Source organism: Sphaerodactylus townsendi, linkage group LG03, assembly GCF_021028975.2.
Source record: "Sphaerodactylus townsendi isolate TG3544 linkage group LG03, MPM_Stown_v2.3, whole genome shotgun sequence".
NCBI lineage: Eukaryota > Metazoa > Chordata > Lepidosauria > Squamata > Sphaerodactylidae > Sphaerodactylus > Sphaerodactylus townsendi.
This window is the reverse complement of record NC_059427.1, coordinates 154560554-154580925: the sequence shown is the minus strand read 5'-3', so window position 1 is coordinate 154580925 and position 20372 is coordinate 154560554. Positions and strand designations below refer to the sequence as shown.

Here is a 20372-nt window from a genome sequence, read left to right as displayed (position 1 = left end):
CTGAGAAATGTAGTTCTGGTCATGCCTTTCTTGGTAAACTACACTTCACATCATGGACAGTTGGATTGAGCTGGTCAGGATGTACCAGGGCACTGTTTTGTCCTCATACACACAGGGCATGGGAGATACTAGAAAAGGTTAAGAAGTCAAGAGGAATCTGGAACTTACCAGAGTCACAATATCAAATGTTACCAAGGCATTTGGGGTAGGGGAGAGACAATCAATGTTTCACAGAAAGCAGATGTGAAATTGTCACTGTCAAAGTTTTATATAAAAATAATCACAGGTCTCAAACTTACACCAAAAGAGTTAGTTTAGTCTGACACCGGGCGTCAGGATGCCAAACCTGTTGGTCTGGACTACATCTCAGCCCCTCTCTCACCCTTAGCAGGGTAATGATTATTCAGAGAATAAAACTCCTCTTCCACAAATGGATATATTAAGATTGTACCCGCGACTTTTCTTTTCTCAAACAAAAGAAGGAAGTAGACATTTGGGGAGAGGGGTTGTGGTAGAACTCGAAAGACAAGCTGCATCGAGCTGCCCCCCTCGTGCCCTCAAACAGGGTCTTGGCATGCCTTCAGCATTCAGGTTTGCTACCCATTACATGGCGTCCAGGAAAGTTATGGATTGAAGACATAGGATATGCTGGAGTCCTGCAACAGCTATCACCCAAGAGGTTCAATCTCATAAGCCCTTGGGAAGAGAAACTCCCTTTTCTCACACCATGCCTCTCCCACAGTCCCTCCACCTGTGCCCCAGTGGTGTCATAGCTCATCACGGGCTGTGCTGTCAAGGGGGGGCTGGAGCACATCGAAGAAGTTCTTGGCCTTGTTACTCCAGTTCCATGCTGTTCCTTCATCTTCTGGGATTTGGCTCCGGGTCCCAGTCAGATGTCTTGATCTTCTCATTGTTCCACACCACAGAGGTCTCTGTGTCACTGATATATCCATCATCACCTGTGTAGTGTGTGGGGTAGACCAACAGGGGTTCCACTGAGAAAGCCAGCAAGTTTCGATTTTCAAAATGCTCCATATACTCAGTACTGTGAGAAGGGAAAACACAATATCATGCTGAAAAGACTTGAATGCTTTCAGACCCTTCAATGCTACAAATTTAAGTCAGCTGAAATTTCACTGTGCACAAGTATGGTTCTCAGCATTCCTTGGAGGAACCCCCAGCAGAAATAGACTGAAATTTGAAGATCCTTTAAGTAAGAGTGAGGAAAAAGATATACCAAATGTACCAAATTCCAATTATTTTCAGACAAACCAGGAAGAAACATTTCCCATTTTGGAAAGGAGAGGTCAATTTTGGAAAATACAAATTCTGAAAACTGTAGGCTAAACCTACCTACTCCCAGATTTGAAAGGTATTACAGAATACCTTACTTGCTTAATAGTACTGATTTGATATTTTGTGAGACAGTTGCAAATTTCCTGCTTGAAATTATGGAGGCTTAATTTTTATTCATCTGTTCATATATTGCTTATGCTTTAATTGTACTGTGGTATTGTTAAAATTTAGGCCAATAAAGGCTTACTACTACTACTGTGGCTACTACTACTACTACTACTACTACTACTACTGGCCATGGGAACAGTATCCCAACCCCCTCACCCACTTTGCCTTCCAAGTTGCTACGAAGCCCAGCCTTACACAGGATGTTTGTCAAACATGACAGGCAGGAACTCATCCACAGGGAGAATCTTGGAGAGGGGTTTGGCATCCAATAGCTTCTGGGCACCCTGCAGGGAGATGACATAGGCCAAGGTCCAATACGAGTAATCAGCTTCCACCAGGTTGCGGATATGGGGTACAGCTTTCTCAGGATGTTCCACCTGCATGCGCTTCCGGCCAATGTAGCTGGGGGTGCCAAGAGTGAAACAGCAACAGGAATGATTGAGAATTGTTAGATTCCAACCAAGTTGTGTTTAAACTCATTTTTGACTTTATATAGTAGTACAATTTGTTTAAAATAGTTTGACATGCTTATGACCACCATGTATGGAATTTGTTGCCACCAGATATAGCTTTGAAGTTGTTTTAAAAATTAATTCCTTGATCTATTACATTTGGATCTTGCTTTACTTTCCTCACAGAACTGAAGGCGACCCATGTCAAGAGTGGCCAACAGGTCGTTCAGGGGTGATGAGACACTGCCCATAAAGTAAAAGTACCTCTCCGCCTTTCTCTAGCGGAGAAGGATAAGAAGGATTCTGTAAAGAAAATCACTTTCTTATCCTTCCCTGTAAAGCTTCCACAAAACCATTTCTCCTTGGCCCTGCATGTGAAAAAGGCGGCACACATATGTACTAAGCAGTGTTTTGTGACTGGCTCCACCTATCGATTCGCCACTGTGACTGGTAGTTCCCAAGGCTCTTGAAAACAAGTACTTTCCAGAAATATAATATATGTCCTCTTTTGGGGTTCCCAGGATCAATTTAGCTTCAGCGAGGTTGCTGTGTTATATAATCTCAGATGGTTTTAAATGGGAACCGGACAAATTCATAGAGATGTTAGATTGATGAGTTTAATAGTCATGGTCACAAAGTGTCACCTTGAGCCTGTAATAGGAGAAAGGCTTATGAAAAATGACCTAAATAAATAAAAGTGGCAGTATGCTTACAAATATGTAGGGCTGGCCAAGTTTTATTGCTTTGTTGGTTGTCTGGATTATACTAGGGGTCTCTTTGAGTCTGCAGGCACATCTGGACTTCTGACATGGAATGGGCGGCAGAGCAACAAAACATTTGGCATAGAATGGCTACTGCAGGAGCCATTGCAACAGCTTAACTTCTGAAACACAGTGAAGACCCTTGTGCTGTGGTGGCAGCTGCTGCTAAAGCAACATTTTTTTAAAAAACTGCACAGCCAATCAAATCCCTAGTAATAGTCAATCAAAAGCCTTCCTTAGCAAAAGCCCTACCCAGCCCCACCCAATTGCTAAAAAACCTCGGTGGGTGCTAGAAAAGATGTTGGAGGGTGCCATAGTGCTCACGGACACCATGTCAGGGACCCCTGAGCAGTGGTAAGATTCTAATCCCTCAACCACCGGTTCACCCCCACCCTGCAGTGCCCCCCTACCGCGCATGCTCCCCCCTGGCTGCACCTCCTAGTTGGGGAAGGGGGGGCCGCCCACCCACCGATTGGGCCACACGCCTCTGGACCAGCTTCACAGCCTTCGGGGGAAGAGGCCTGCTGGCCTCCCCCGAAGGCTGCGCAGCCTGGCAGTCACGTGGTGTGATCCACAGCTGGCTAGGCCCGTGGATCAGGCCGCACACCTCTGGGCCGGCTGTGTGGTCCCATCGCTCCTTCTCCTGAGGGAGGGGGAGCGAGGGGCTTAACAACCTGTTCGCCTGAACCAGCTGAATCCCATCACTGCCCCTGAGCTATATTGATTTTTACAGAATTATTTTAGAACTTCAGCTGCAATGAGAGAGGCAGATAAATTAGGTAAATCAAAATCAGAGAGCTTTTGCATTCATGTCCAGTTTGTCAACCACCCCAAAACAAGGCTGGACTAGACGGAGCCAGACTCTCCTTATGGGCACCGCAATTCAAGAAGGATATTGACAAGCTGGAATGCGTCCAGAGGAGGGTAACCAAAATGGTAAAAGTCCTACGAGGAGAGAGTTAGGGAGCTGGGTATGTTTAGTTTGGTGAAGAGAAGGTTAAGAGGTGACATGATGTTTAGATATTTGAAGGGATGTCATGTTGGTGAGGGAGCAAGCTTGTTTTCTGCTGCTCCAGAGACAAGGACTAGGAGTAATGGGTTCTAAGTGCAGGAAAAGAGATTCTACCTGAACATTAGGAAGAACTTCCTGACTGTCAGGGCTGTTCAGCAGTGGAATGCACTACCTGGGAGTGTGGTGGAGTCTCCTTCTCTGGAGGTTTTTAAACAGAGGCTGGATGATCATATGTCAGGAGTGCTGTGATTGTGTGTTCCTGCATGGCAGGGAGTTGGACTCGATGGCTCTTGTGGTCTTTTCCAATTCTATGATACTATATTCTGAAATCCCAAATCACGGTGCAGCTCCTACTGGGAGAGGCTTCTGCCAAAGTTATCCCAACTGGCTTTCCTGACACTGCCTCACTCACATCAAATCCCAGTCCAGGCCCTCCTCCTCTAGGTCATACAAGAGATTCATCAAACGCCGTTTGAAGAAGATCTCAAAGCGCAGGTCATCCTCAAACACCACTGACTTTTCCAGGCCCCTCTCCACAATCTGCCAAGAAAGCAAAACAGTCACTGATTTTTCTGCCTTTTAACTCCGCCCACGGCTACCAGCAGCCCCTCCCCCATTTCAGTTCCTTTTGCACCCAAAGTCCTGGCACATGCCCCCATCCCTCTGCCAGGCCATTTTCAACTCCCTGCAAATGCACTTCTGGGTTTCAGCTCAAATTGTTGGGAATTCATATCTCATTATTTCCTAGGCTGTGAGCATTCTGCCTCCTCTGTAAAAATAATTCCTGGATAATCCAAATTCTGCATCATGAAATGGTGGATTCTGCAACTGGGGAAATTACAGAAATTGAACACACTTTTGTGATCCCTGGTGTTTCCCCATAATTTATTCAACATTTTTACATAATTCAGCTTGAGTCTGGCAGCTAGAGGATACAGAATCAATACAGCCATGCCCACAACAAATTGGCAAACTTATTCAACCACGTTTCTAGCTTTTAAGACGTTAACATATCCATATATTTTCAAGGGCATCTTTGCAGCCTTAAGGGATAGAAGCTTGTATTTTTAAAGCAAGAACACAATCTGGCATTCTTAGGAAGGTGAATTCTTCAGTCAGTGCTATCTTTCATGCTTTTTTCCTGCATTCATGCAGAACCATTGATCATGCAGAACCACTGTGTCCACATACCATTCTCCTAAACCATCTTAATATCAAGAGTCAGAAACGCTCCAGAGCACAGAGAACATATAGTTATTTTAATTTGTACATGATTAACAAATTCTGACTTTCACTCAATGTAATAACCTGGCACCTCTGAAAGCGGCAGAAACCTGTAAATGTAGATTTGCTTCTCTGAATTTATAATTCCTGCATGCCATTTCAACCCACTGCACATAAGCAGGACTGCACAGTGGGCCACATGCTGGATTCCCATGCCAGAATAAAGCCATTGTCTCAAAAGGGCATCAAGGCCTGCTTTGGAAGCCAGGTATTCCGTGTAACACTCAAGTGCCCATGTTCCTACACCAATATAAAAGGGACAAATACATTACACAGTATTTACCTCTTTTATTTTTTTTTAATCTCTTGGGCCAGTTACCAATTTTAGGAACAAACGGAGCTCAGAGCCCTGAATTATCCGAAGACCTAAATAATCAAATTGCAAATATTCACATCATGTGTTTTCCATCTCTCCTGAACGTATGACAGCTCATGTAAGTGGTCCACTCATGTGAACAGGCTGCCATGTGTAAATTCTGCAGATTAATACCTGCAAAGTGTATTCGTGTCTCCAGTCATACCTTCCTCGTGAAGGCTAAGAGGATACATACTACTGGTTTCCTTCTACAACAGAGTATGGACAGACCACTTGCACAAACTCTTAAATGGGCAAGACTGTAATGACTGGGGTGTTGTATGGTTTCCAGGCTGGATGGCAGAGTTCTAGTAGCATTTTCTCCTGACGTTTCACCTGCATCTGTGGCTGGCATCTTCAGAGGACCATGGCACCTCTGAAAGTGCCAGCCATAGATGCAGGTGAAACATCAGGAGAAAATGCTACTATAACACGGTCATATAGCCCAGAAACCAACCAACACCCCAGTGATTCCAGCTGTGAAAGCCTTCGACAATACAATCAGTAATGACTTTAAGAGACATGGTGGTATTAATGCTGTGCTTTTATAGTGCAAAAAAAATCAAAACACTGCACCCAAGTAATCCACAAAGGGGAAACCTAAATTCTGCAACCTCTGTGAACTATGCAAATTAAGCACACTGGAATGACACTTAAGCATAATTTATTCTGCTACTGATAGGAAAAAGCAAAACATGAGGCAAATCTTATTGGGTGCTGCTCACCCAAGCTTTGAGGCTATATAAGGCATTGGCCACATGTCCAAAAAAATTTCAAAGCTTGTTCTCTGCTTTCAAAAAAAGAAATAGAAAACTGAGATTCGCAAGAAACTGAATTTTGAGCCCAGTTTACCTGTCTAGAATCTCAAGCCCAAAACACAACCTTATTATCTCAGAGTACCGGTAGCTCATCATATGAAAACAAAATGGCTTCTGAGAATTTGGGGGAGGGGGCTGTTCCATTCCAACTGTGGAACTCTCTCCAGTAGGGATTGAAAACAGTGGCTTCCCTAAAGGCTTTCAGTATGTTTTTGAAGACCTGTCTTTTCCAGGGATTTTTTGAATTGCATTGTTAAGAATTGGTGTGACGAGAGTGGAACTATTGAGAACATGACTTTTATTTTATTTAATAGTTGTGTGTGTGTGTGTGGGGGGGGGGGGGTAAGGGTTGCATATATAGCCTATTTCCCCCACTTTTTATTGTAGCATGATGCTGTAAACTACCTTAGGGCTTCCTAAGTTGAAAGGCAATATGTAACTAAACTTACCTCTTGCCAAATCTTATAATGGCTCAGGAAGCAACCCAGTTCTCCCTTGGTAAGTGGACGCCCATGGTATGGGTCCTTGTAACCTGGCAGCATACTGATGCCCATAGCTTCTACCTGGCTGCTATTCATTGCCCTGGGGAGCACAGAGAACAAGAGGCATCAGGGAGATAATTATCAGACACAGTCTAGTTCAGTTCCCACCTTGGGGAAAATAACACACAAAGAAGCAAAGCAGTTATCTTTGTCTGGATCCATATCAACACAGGCTTGCAGTAGATACAGAGTTTGGGCAGAATGAAAAAGCAGATACATCTCGAGAGTGCTTCAGGACCTCAGTAGTTGCTTGTCATCATTCCAAGCAGCAGCAAGAGAAAAAAGGAATAGCTATGCTAATGTATCACTTCTGGGAACACCCCCCCCCCTTTGAAGTTATCTATGGTAGCTCTAGGAATTGCCAAAATCTCTGTGGATTCACCACAGTTTCTGGTAATCCCTTGAGCTACCCTATAAGACTTCTGGGTTTTCCCCAGAAGTGATATAGCAGTGCAACTGATATCATCCCCTCATATCCCAACCCTGAATCAACTGCCTGTTAACCCTAGTGGTGCATGCAGAGAAGGAGGTCTGTGTAATTCAAAAGCTTGCCTATTTCTTCACAAGCTGTTCCAAGAAAATATAGAGCTATCTATTATTTCTTTGTGCTCTAGTTTGCAACCCAACAGAAGGACCTAGGATGAGTCACTCATCTTTCCAGAACCAGTTTCCTATTCTGTGTAAGAAAGACAGTAAACATGGAGAACATCAAGAATAGGCCCAAATTGTTACATAGAAGGGTGCCTGCAAATACAGCTGACAGTTCTACCTGAACAGGAGAAGGCCCACGAACCCTTTTGCATTCAGAGGGGGAAGGCAATGGATAGCTAGTTGGATTGCTTCTAGATGAATGCTGGCCCCAGGGATGGACACTCACTTCCCATCCACAGCCTCAATGATTTTGCAATCAATCTGCTGCTCATACAAGGCCCACAGCATCCGCTCCCGGCGATCTGCCCGATGCTTGAGATTAATCATGAAGACCTGAAAAAGAGAGTAGCACAGTAAATGCAGTCATGGATGCAGAGAGAAGGCCACCAACGCCAGAAAGGCAAGGGAAGGAATGACTAAGACTGGCCTGCAATGCTAATGTCAAGCCCAATCTGCACTTGCCAACAGTACATGGTAGAATGGATGTACCATTCCAGAGTGTGGGTGTGGATACCACTTCTCTGCAAAAAAGAACTCTCCTGAGAATAATGAAAGTGGACAACCTCAGAACCTTGTTTCCTGAGTTTAGGCTTGATTTGATCTAGTACTCACTTTTTGGGGGGAGGTCTCCATGGCACCTGAAAGCCTCTCTTCCAACACCACATTTCAAAGGCATCTACTTACTTCCTGTTAGCTTTTTTCATTGTCCAGCTTTCACACCCATGCCATCATGATGGCACCAAGGTGTGAGAACTCCTTTCTCTGGATGAAATCAGGCAAAATGATCCTCACTCCCTCCATTCCAAGGGATTTTATCTCATCTCTCTTCCTACCCCCTCTGTGGATTAGAACTCCTGTTTCTGAGTTTGCCAGGAAGATCCTGTGTAGCCCCCTACTTTTCTAGTCTCTATTATCTCTGTGTGTCTAGCCATGATGTGAGCTGGCCATTTCATTGTCTTAGGGCCATTTACCTTTACAAAGCTTTGATGGCTCTGTGCTCACTAGCCACTTTCTGCACAAAGCATTTGCTGCATATCCTGCTGGCAAATGCTACTGGTTTCATGGACTTCTGTACGTTTTTCCCCTGTTCAGTTCTGAAAACATTTCTAGTTAACATTTTCTCAGTTGTTTTAGGAACACTTCTACCATAATGTTCTGCTTGATTCATTTCTGAGCTAGCTGATCTTAAATATGCAATCATAATGATTCCCTCTTTATTTCTTCACCCTGCCAAACCCCTGACTCTTATCCAATCTCCCCTTCAGCCATTTTCTCCTTGCCCTCCTCCTCCATTTTCAGGGTGGATCAGAACAGCTTTACCAATTTCACATAGAACTGTTGAAGTTAATGTTCAAGTGGAGAAGCAAAGAGGCTGGTTGAATTGGAGCAGCTTTGTCAATTTCTCATCTATATATATATAAATCTATCAGTGCGTTTTTCTGCTGACAGGTAATCTCCCAAACTACTGGGCCGATTGCTTTGAAATTTTCACACAACGTCGCATTAAATGTGATAGCGGACCAGGTTTTTCATACTGTTTCCCGCGCCTCCTGTTGTGTACATGTCACAACTGTGCCAGTTATTCTATACATGCCACACCTGTGACAGTTGGAACCACAGTTCTGTTCCGCAACAGCGCCATATGCTGGCCGTCAAAGCAACACCCCCTGATACAAGGGAAACAACCATGCCTTCCTTGAAAACCACTGCCATCTGGAGTGAAAGGGATGGGGCGGGCCATCTGCACATGGCCCACCCACCCTAGCGGAGGAAGGGGAAGGTGAGGGAGGGTCCAGGGGTTTGCTAGACCAAACGCTCTGAAATTTGAACACAACGTTAGCTCATGCCTCCCAGCGTGTTTTACCGCACGCTAGATAATTCGGCCTGCATAAGGGAAAGGAGTGAAAGGGACAGGACCAGCCACCTGCACATGGCCCACCCACCCTAGCAGAGGAAGGGGAACTTTAGGGAGGGACCGGCCTGCCGTAATGCAAGGGGTCTGGAGAGGAGGGAGTGGTTTGCGAGGGGCCCCTTGCCCCTCCCTTGCAAGCATTGTGCAATGACACATGTTCGAACTGTTCGCTTCCCCTTTTCTTTCTTTTCCACTTCACCAGACTCAGCCACAGCAACACGTGGCCGGGCCCGCTAGTAGAGTTCTAAAAGTTAACGTTCTGGCAGAGAAGCACAGGCTTGATGGATTTGATCAACTTTGTCAATTTCACATAGAAAATTCCCTCCTCGTAGTAGCCCATTCTCCCTTCCAGCCATTTCCTCTTTTCTTTGGTCAGACATTTTCCCCCTTCCTTCCCTCCATGTTTCCCTTTGGATATGTTCAAATTTTTCAGTGGACGAGCGAGTGCTAAGCTTATCTTTCTATCTCCCTTATCCATTTTTAGGTCAGATCTGATCATTTTGTCAATTTTACATAGAACATTCTCTCCTCCTTGAAGCAGCCCATCCTTCCTTTCAGACATTCTCTCTTTCCTTTAGTTAGTCATCTGCCCCTTTCCACCCTCCCTCCCTTTCTTTCCTGACATTTTTATAATTTTCAAATACTGGTGCAAATGGACGTGTGAGTACTAAGTTCATGTTGCTGAAGTAAAAGGCTAGAATTGTGAAGATGCTAGGTTTTTCTTTTCTCGGTGCCTGGGTCTCTGAGGTCTTTTGTGGCGGGTGGGTACAGACGAGCGTAACGGTGGATTGGGGACACACTATTTAAAATGACTACCAAAGGAAGGAAGACAGCTTGTTGTTAGATCACTAATTCTCTGGGAGTGCAAAATAGTGGTACGCCATCCCTATGGTAACCAGTCACTGGGCAGTGGAAGATGTGGGAACTAAGCAGGGCCTTTCATCAGCAACACGGAAAGGGCACTGGAGTGCTGGTAGGTGATTTTGAAATCAACTGAATGATGGCAGTGTATCAGTGGAGACACTCAAGAGTACCCTCCAAGGAACAAGCAGCCTGGAACAGTGTTGTGCTGTTGGGCAGGGACTTGGCAAGACCACTGCCTCAATAGGTAAACATGGAGCAGACCCCAAGGGTGAACGGCCCCATTCTACAACAGAATGACAGAAAGTGCAAGGTAATCAAGATAGAACCACCTTGTCATATAACATGTACAGACCAGGTCTCATAAACTATGTCATTTCATACCACGTGATCTGTCTGTATGGACTTTATGTCCTTGAAGCAAGAAAAAATGGGGGGTCCCAAAGCCACTGAACAGGAGAAGCCTTACAGCTTATGCTTTCAAAATGACTAGATTTTGTCACCCTCACGGTTCTTCTAACAAAACCATTTCCAAAAGACCAATTTGTAACAACAAAACTTCTCCAACTACAAAGGCAATATTCAGGATTGTGTATGAGCTTTAAAGAAAATATTACGATATTAATATTAAGACTTTTTAACATATGAAGTGTCGTACTCTAAGGATGGGGAAAAAAGCAGGCAGGATTTTTTTTCACTCTTTCTTCCCCCTTCATATTGCATTGTTTATTGGATGTACTATATAGTTTCTATTTAATTGATTATCTGACTGTGTGATCCAGTTTCACAGCATTGTTCATTGATATTTGTTATCCCAGTCTCCACTGCATTGTTTTATAATCCTGCAATCCACCTTAAATCCTTGTAACATTTCGCTGCTTCACAGCTCACCTCATCAAATCCCATCTTGTCTGGGACTTTGGGAGGAACGGAGAGATACTGGGAGGGTTCCACTGGAGGGTTCTTAACTGCAAAGAAAAACAAGGCGGGGTCAGAGGGTGGACCTATTCAGACATACAGACTCACAGAGAGACAAACAATATGAAGTTTCCCCATAAATGATAACTGCATATACACTGTGAACAAGGAACCCTGAATGGGGTTTTTTTGCCATCCAGTCATAGCTGACACATGGTGCTGATGTAGGGTTTTCAAGGAAAGAGAAGTTCAGAGGTGTTTGCCATTGCCTGCCTCTGTGTCACGCCCCTGGTATTCTTTGGAGATTTCCCATCCAAATACTTACCAGGGTTGGCCCTACTTAGCTTCTGAGACCAAACGAGATCAGGTTAACTTGAATTAGGCAGGTTTATAAATGGGTGACTTCACAATGAGATACAGGGGATAAAGTGTGTAGTGATTACAGTCTTGAACTAGACTCAGATTTGCATTCCCACATTGCCATGGGAACTGACTAACGCTTGGGCTAGTCACACACACTCTGCCCAAACTCCTCGGCCTGTTGTGATGTTAAAACTGGCCGAGAGGAGGACCATGGATGCCAGCCCAAGAATCCTTGGAGGAAGGGCAGGTTTAAAAATGCACTGAAATAAATAAATAATAAAGAGCTATCTGTAATAAGAATCTCTTCCAGGCAGCTTGGCAAAGAAACTTTATAAAAGTTTAGCCTCTGGGCCAGCAAATCTCTAAAAGGGGGCTAGCAAAAAAAAAAGTAATTTTAATGCAGTTTATTTCACTCTTCTACTGAGGAGCTCAAGGTACTATGGTTTGCTCTCTGACCCCTTTACAGTCTCTTTGTTTACTGTAACCTGAAGTACACTAGACTGAGAAACAGTAACTGGTCCCAAATTACAGACTGAGGTATTGGAAGATTCAAGTTCAACACTCTGCCTATTAACTTTGCAGTGTATGTTCCAAATTTGTATGTACATTGCCTTTGTGAAGAGGAAATAGTAGGCAGTGCAAAAAAGGTCAGAAAAGCAGAGTTAAACTTTAAACTGATACCAGATGGGGAATAAATACACAGAATCATTTCTAGATGTCTTCCTTAAGGGCAACCATTTTAGATTCCCCTTTCCTTTCAAAAAATGCTTTCTTGAACTTTATCTATTACTTTTGCCACACAGATCTATCCTCTCATCTATAAGTCCAGTCACTATATTCAGTGGTGAGATTCAAAAATTTTTACAACCGGTTCCAGTGGTGGGATTCAAATAATTTAACAATTGGTTGTTTACAAGCATCATTTTAACAACTGGTTCTACCGAAGTGGTGCGAATCCCACCACTGACTATATTCCAAACAGGATTTTGAACTGTCTGAATTCAAACCTACAAGAATGAACATTCGTCCTACAAAAAGTACCCCTTTGGTGTGAATGGAGAGAGTTTTTAAATTGCCTGGGTGTATGGATGCAGAGAATTTAATCCTGCTAAGGAAAGTTTGGAAAGAAGTACTTTGGGTGGGGAAGTTCTTGTGTGCCCTATTACTTTTTGGAAAGAGCATATCCTGTGATCACCACTAGGTGATGCTATTTGCCCAGACTCACATTAGCCCACAAGGACTACCCACCACACCATTTTGAAGAAAATTCACCTATATTCCCATCCAGACAGAGTGCAAGTTCAAATAGGTGGATATAATTTTGGCCCAAAATTGCATCTTAAATATGTATGGCCTCATTACTGGGTTGTTTAAAATTTCTGGCTGCTCTTTCCATTCTTAATTCATATTCCACTCCCATTAATACTTGTTAGGCAGATAGAAATCTTCTACTGGAACATACTAGATTTCTACATACAGTGAGATGCTGGCATGGGGAACTTCAAAAGAGCATTTCTCCATGCGTTCCAATATAGTACAGTCCTGTGAAAGGATTCTACCAACTCAAAACAGCACATATGAATATGCTCCATATTAGCTGGTTTGTTTACTGTGCCAAGAAATGATTCACTGTTAACATATTTTTAAAAAATCTTTAAAATACCCAAAAGGGAAGAAAGCCAAGTTAAAAATATACAGTAGTTGCCTTTCATTCTCCAAAGCAAGCCTTCAATTAAAGAGGGTTGTTTGCTCAACTCTTTCACCTCGTCCACTTCAGGAAGGCAGTGACCGTCACCCCTTTAAGGGCAGCCAGGCTTCATAAAAGGATCTTTGTCCAGCCCTGGTCTGCACAAAGTGTGACTGTACTGAGTTCAGCAACCCCCTCCAGAACCCAAAGACTGTCAGATGGACACACAGGCCTCTTTGATACCAGAGGCAGTTCTGGGGAAGACAGGTTCAGATTGATCCAGGTGCCTTGAACTGGAACGGCAGGAGCCGGAAAATAAAGGCTTTGGAACAAGACTGCTTTGTTGTTTCAGTGGCACTTTTACAGCACTATCAGTTACATCCTTCTAAGTCCACTGAAGCTCAAGGGGATTGTAAGTATGTGGGAGTAAAGTGCTGTCAAGTCACAGCTGACTTAAGATGACCCCCCATGGTTTTCAAGCAAGAGGCGTTCAGAGGTGGCTTGCCGTACTCTGCCTCTGTGTAGCAACTGTGGAGTTCCTTGGTGGTCATCCATCCAAGTACTCACCAAGGCCAACCCTCTTTAGCGTCCAAGATCTGAGAAGATTGGGCTAGTCTGGTCCATGCAGGCCACAACAATGAGTTTAACATGATGACTCTGTGTAGGATTGCACCATTAATAGCTTTATGTCTCTTAGAGAGAGATTCAAAAATATTTGCATTTTCAAGGTAGGGATCTGAAGCCAGGATGAGGCTGAAGCCAGGATGAGGCTGACGAGAGAAATTGGTGGCATGGGAGATGTAAGAACCTTGGATCAGACCAAGAGCCCTTCAACATGCTGTTACCATTGGTGATCAGACAGATACTTCATAAAAACCTGCAAGAAAGGTCTTTGTTATTCAGAGCTACACAACCCCTGAACATAGACACTCCATTTTGCCATCTGGACACCAGATCAAGAGAAAGACACTACTTCTAAGTATTGCCACTTGGTTGGTAGAGAATACACTAGTTTTTAAGCCAAACTTGCAGTTAAATTGGTTTCATATTTCCTATTTAAAAAAACTCATTGCTAGACATGTGGAGTTTTGCAAGTTAAATCTGACAGCTTAAGGGCTCATTCCCACACGCACGTAACATCAGAGTTTAACGATCTGATGCACCACAGATAACTCACAGGTTAATGCGAAAACTACATGGAAGAGGTACAAGGGGGGGCAGAAGTCCTGCTTGAGGGTTTCAACTTGCCACAGCCTTTCCCCCCTTTTAAGTCACCCCTGACTTTAAAATAATCAAGAGCTATACATGCCTCTGCAATTTAGTTTTAGATAAATTGGCCCACATTCCGCTCCCACCGAATGCCTGACATGCCCATGTCAATGAAAGTACGTGGAGATACTCACAGCCGTTGTGCATGCGGCCACCTGGGTAGTGTGGAGACTGTGTTATATACAGGGGTTGCAAAAAAGAAAAAAACTCTTTTTTTCCTGGCATGGAACTTGGATAGTCTGGGCAACAGATTTTTATTTTATAGCTCACACAGACCTGGAAATGGAAGTCAGAGCAGGCACCAAAGCACTGGCGTAACACTGGTCCTTACAGTCTCCCAACATGAGGCTTTGTAACTGCCCGTAATGAGGTCCACCCCCATGCTGCAGAGAGCATAGACATTAGACCAACCAAGTTTTCTGACCATACAAGTGTTAGTTGAAACTGGAGTTAGGACATAAAAAGTGTGTTGCCTTCCAACTAATGGTTTGTAAGATACTCACCCATTACTTCCAACTGCACATGCATGAAGCTGTCTATTTCGTCACGCAGGGTGCTGTGGGATCGCAGAGGTACAGGCAGGGAGCCATACTCCTCTTTGTTGCAGATATACATCTGGACCTCTGCAACCAATGGGGAAAGAAAGTGAGAGTGAACACACAGGAGCATGATGGGATTCTCCATACATAAGAGTACCTGGGCCAACATCATATTTGATCTCAAGGGGAGTGTTGTCGGCTAGATTCTTAATAACTACCAGCATTGCAGTCCACATAGTTCAATATACCAGGTTGGATCTAATGTAAAATTTCTGCATTCGCTAGAGCTCTCATGAAAGCGGAAGTGCAAGAAAGAGACCATGGTCAATGTTCACACTAAGTCAGGCTGCCTAAATCCTTACTTGAGTTCCCAATTTGTGCACATTGTGCAACCAATTTCTAGGCATTTTAACAAATGGAGGCAAAGCACTTGGTGTTGCAAAAGAGCTTGCACAAGCAGAACTGCACCAAGTCCATTTCTGCCTGCACATTGCTGAATTTCAGCCCCTGTTCACTGGTTCAGCTGTGTCCTGGTGCTACAGTGGAGGTAGATCTTGCACTGGTGCTACAGTGGAGGTGGATCTTGCACTGAAAACCAGCCCAAGAAACCTGCATAGTTAAGAGTGGTCTGCATGCTATTTTTGTACCAGAGCACACCATGTGGTAGACGATGTAGAAATTAGCTTTCCTATTATAAAAAAAGGAGTGTGTTTGTTTCCATTTTTCTTGTTAAACTTTTCTAATCCTTATAGCTGCAAAGATATTCTTGAAATGCCAAAAGTCAAGACTGAGAGTGATGGCTATATAGGATGTTCTAGAATGGGAGCCCTTCCTCAATGATCAAAAATATTCAAAGTAGCAGTCTAAACAATGCAAAATAGGTAAAGTTTCCCCTTCAGTCCTATCCAACTCTGGGGTACCACTGCAAGCAGTGATTTTATCAGCAAGCCATTTTTGTGGGGTAGTTTGCCATTGCTTTCCCCAGCTATTCTTTTACCCGCTAGCTATGTGCAAAATAACAGCTATGCAAATTTGGTACAATTCGCATCATGTTTACAGGATTCAGCTTCTATCTTGCTTTTAACATTATTCAACCCTGGCCTTGCTGAGGACTATTCTCTGCAGAATCCTGTCACTTGTACAGAATCTTGAGAATGTCAGCAGGTATTAATTTATTACAGGTGTTTAATCCAGAAACCACTCAGGTGAAGGCAACTGAGCTGGCCCTACATGGGCAGCTGAGAACAAAACTGGGTCTACTTCCCATCATCCTTATTATGACTACACAGCTGTGAAGTGTTTACTTATTTACTTCCAGCTTCAAGGAGCAACCAAGTGGGTTCTCCAGGCTCTGAAGGGCTGCAGCGGTGAACTGAGGGAATTGCAGGCAAACAGCATGCCAGGAGGACAGACTGGGAGAAATGGGAATGCCATGTGTGACATTGGTCTTCCTTTCTCCAGGAATGAAGTTTAGGCAGAGGCCAAAACAATGGGCTGTTGGTCCCTGACTTACACCCTGTGGCCTGGGATGAACTTGACCCTTGAATTAAGGATCAGCCCTACTTTCCACATCCACCCCAAAATACAGGGTCTTCCAGGCAAGAGACAAACAGAGGTGGTTTGCCATTGCTTCCCTCTTCATAGCAACCCTGGACTTCTGTGGTGGTCTCCCATCTAAGTATCAACCAATGCTGACCCTGCTTAGCGTCTCTGATCTGAGTAGCCTGGTTTGCCAAGGTGAGGGTACATTTGGTATGATTTGCTTCATGCCCTAAACAGAAAGGGGAAGAAGATCTCCAACCAGGATTGATATGAAGAGACGGGCAATGGCAAACCACATTTGCGCCTCTTGGCTTGAAAACCCTACTGTTTGTACTTCCCTTTGGAGTGAGAGGAAGGGAGGGAGGAGGATAGCAATACAGTTTGGGAAGGGTATAATGATCCACCAAACAATTATTTTCAAGGGAATCCTATGAATCCTCATCATGTTTTATGGTGGTTGTCCAGTTGTCACCAATCAGTGTCTCACTGGATTAGCTATGGAAGAAGGCAGCTGCACATGAACAATCAGGCCTCAGTCGATGTAATTCTGGCACCACACTGGGACTCCAGACTGGCTAACATTATTCTCCATAAGCAGTGGCAATATCCCAACTCACCAGCCTGCCTGCAGGTGAAGGCAAAGACAATGATGTCATCAAACGCCCAAGTGTAGTCTGGGTGGGGTGGGTAGAAGGCGAGGTTTTGGGAAGCCTCCTTTCGCAAATCGATGAGAACGGTGGAGTGTACCATGGGAACAGCAAAGCAACCCTGGCGGGAGCGCTTCCTGATAAGAATGTAAGCAGGGGTACGCTTGTAATAGCCCTGAAGGAAGCAGAAGGGAAATGCTGCATGAGCTTTCCTGTAAAGGAACGATCCTGGCCCAGAATAGCATGCAATACCTTACAGATAAGTTAAACAGATGGCTGACTATAGCCAATCCATACCTGGAAAGAATTCTGCCCACAGCTAAAGATGGGAACAAATGTATGAGTGAGGGACAGTTTGGAACTAGTAGTAATAGAGTGACTGAGAGCCAAGAATGAAGGTGAGAATATATCCGATAAGCTTCTCCCCAGCCCAAACACATTACACTTTTCCCCAGGTATGCACAATCAAGCCTGATTGTGTGCTGGGAACTCCCAAGCACATGGAGCCAAGTTCAGAGCAGAACTGCTGCATGTGAGAAGAAGGGGTTTCAACACTCCTCCCTACACTACAGCCAGCGTGGTGTAGTGGTTAAGAGCAGGTGGATTTTAATCTGGAGGACAGGGCTTGATTCCCCATTCCTCCACCTAAGTGGCAGAGGCTTATCTGGTGAACCAAATGTGCTTCTGCACTTCTATATTCCTGCTGGTTGACTTTGGGCTAGTTACAGTTCTTTGGATCTCTCTCAGCCCCAGCTACCTCACAAGGTGTCTGTTGTGGGGAGAGGAGAAGGAGCTTGTAAGCCACCTTGAGTTTCATTACAGCAGAGAAAGGTAGGATATAAATCCAAACTCCTACTCCTCCTCCTCTCCTGAAATTACTATAGGGACACTAGTTGCTTTGTTGGGGGCTATTTATCTACTGATGTGGTTCACAGAGATTTCTGTAATGAGGCAAACAGTGCTCCCCCAGGACCATTTCAGACTGGGGGGTGGGGGGGTGGCACAAGCACTCTCACCCTGTGTACAGTTATCTCAATCCAAATCAGACTCCTATGCATTTGTGTTCCCAGCACAGAAGCTAAAATGCATGTCTTTTCATGTGGCCATGGGGAAAACATAACATGAATTGAGGCCCCATCTTGAACAACATGCTAACTATCAGGCTGACAATAAAATTAGACATAGAAACCTCTATGCTTCTTTAAAGTACGTTTACCCTTCAATCTTGACATGGCTTGACAACTGTTAAAATACAAGGCAATAAAATGAGAACCATAACAATTTGCATCAGAATAAAAATTTCCAATGGGTGCAACAACATTCTAAAAACACACGCATCTCTCTTCCTCATTCGGGAAATCAACTACTGCACCGTTTTTCTGTGACTGCCTTGTGCCCATGGGAAACGAGGAATCCGATTAAGCCAGAGACTCTGTAACCCACATACCTGTGAAGTCATCCCGCACCAGAAGTTTGAATAGGCTGCCCGCGAGTCCAGCATTGGGGCCACCACCGTCTTGTTTTCAGCCATCAATAGACCCAGGATGTCAGGGTTTGTCAGGAGATTGTCTGCATCCACAAACTGCCAAAGAATGCAAGAGAAAGGCAGAGTTAGTTTTAAAGCAGCTGTTCCATTTTCAGTTTTGAGAATTTCCACATGTCCCTGGGGAATCACTCCTTTAATGAGATAACCAGCAAAGAGCCCTGGCTAGCCAAACAATGCATTTCAATCACTTTTATGGCCAATTCTAGCCTGGCTAGTTACCTTATGCACGTGATGCTGGGACAAAGTGCAGTCTTGGTGCAGTTGACATATGGTCAAACTGTAGGGTTTTCAAAGCACGACACATTCAGAAGTAGCCTACCGTTGCCAGTCCCTGCATAGCAATCATGGGTTTCCTTGATGGTTTCCCATCCAAGTCCTAACCAGAACTGACCCTGCTAAGCTTCTGAGATCTATGAGATCAGGCTAGCCTAGGGAGCACACCTTATGGCATTCAGATATGCTATAGTGTTCAGTAGGGATTGAACTCCAGGCTTTCCGAATACTTCATCAGTTCTCACTTGGCCAATTGCCATGCTGACAGAGGCTGATGGGAATTGTAGTTCCTGAACATCTGGAGAGCCGCAGGTTCCCTACCCCTGATTTAGACGATGCAATAAAAGCTGCAGGATCAACTTTTGATAATGGACATGAAAGTCAAATGAAATATTTGGTTTAGGGATCAGGAAGCCTGAGAATTACTTGCATCCCTTGAAAATTACTTGCCAGAAACACTTCAGACAGACAAAAAAGGGGTTAGGTTAGGAAGAGATCATCAAGTACAGCGAATATTCAGGAGGAGAGAACAGAAAAAAAAACCCCTCTATTTCCACCTGTGAAATATTGGAAGACATGGTCGCAGGAAACAGCTGCTAAATCTGTTACCCCATAAGGACCCAGCACTGTAGACAGAGCTCAGGTTATATGCCTGAGGCTATTATAGATCCACCAGGACTATTATAGTCCCACTAGGATGAGAAGAAACCTAACATGCTAGACACATGCCTATTACAACCAGGCGCCATGGCTTTCATGAACAGGATAGAAAGTTAATATCCACCACCCAGCCATACTGATGGGTACAGATATACAAATCATACACTGCCAAACATTTCTGGGCTGCAGGCCAGCATCTAATTTCAGAGCAGAAGGACAAGGCAAGAGAAGTCAAGGGGATGGCTCTCTAGAAGAACAGCTGTTCAGCTGGCTCCAGCTTCACCCTGAATCCCATCCCAGCTGTTTTCAGCCTGGGAGCAAACAGAACAAAGGTGGGCAGGCTGTTCATGCTTCAGAATGCTAGCTGCATGCACAATTACACCGGTTCTGTCGACAGGCTGCAATGGGACATGTGGGTCCATCGCAGCAGACAAGGGGAAGCCAGGGGAAAAATAATTTTTAATCTGGCCACAATTCCTCATTATGACAAATTATCTATAGCCACAGAAGGAGTTCAGTTTTGTACTTGGAAGCTCAAGGGAGGAAAGCCACCCCCAGCCAGGTCTGGTGGCCAAAAGCTGCCTCTCGACTGCTTCTCCGTCAGAGTTTGCTGCTGTAAGGAAACTGCAGGAGACGGTGGGAGGAGAGGGCGCCAAGAAGAGAACATGATTCATCTTGCCCTCCTCCCTGCCATTTGCACTTCTCCCCACCCCAACACACACACTCCTTTAAGGTAATATCCTAAGCCCCTCTTCCGCCATAGAGGTCTGGGAGCTGAGCCACCTGCTCAGCCTCGATGGAAGAGGTGAGTTTGGT

At 44.5% G+C, this 20372-nt stretch overlaps 1 protein-coding gene across 1 annotated transcript in view; it reads right to left on the bottom strand.

The window, feature by feature from the left end:
- Positions 1-635: 635 nt before the first annotated feature.
- Positions 636-20372, bottom strand: part of COLGALT1 (collagen beta(1-O)galactosyltransferase 1) — a 35324-nt gene continuing 15587 nt past the window's right edge. The window contains 11 exon segments of the mRNA XM_048491678.1: positions 636-839; positions 842-880; positions 883-1045; positions 1660-1866; positions 4102-4229; positions 6596-6728; positions 7566-7672; positions 11004-11080; positions 14853-14972; positions 17048-17252; positions 18525-18659. Coding sequence (XP_048347635.1) covers positions 768-839; positions 842-880; positions 883-1045; positions 1660-1866; positions 4102-4229; positions 6596-6728; positions 7566-7672; positions 11004-11080; positions 14853-14972; positions 17048-17252; positions 18525-18659 — 1386 coding nt within the window. The 3' untranslated portion in view covers positions 636-767.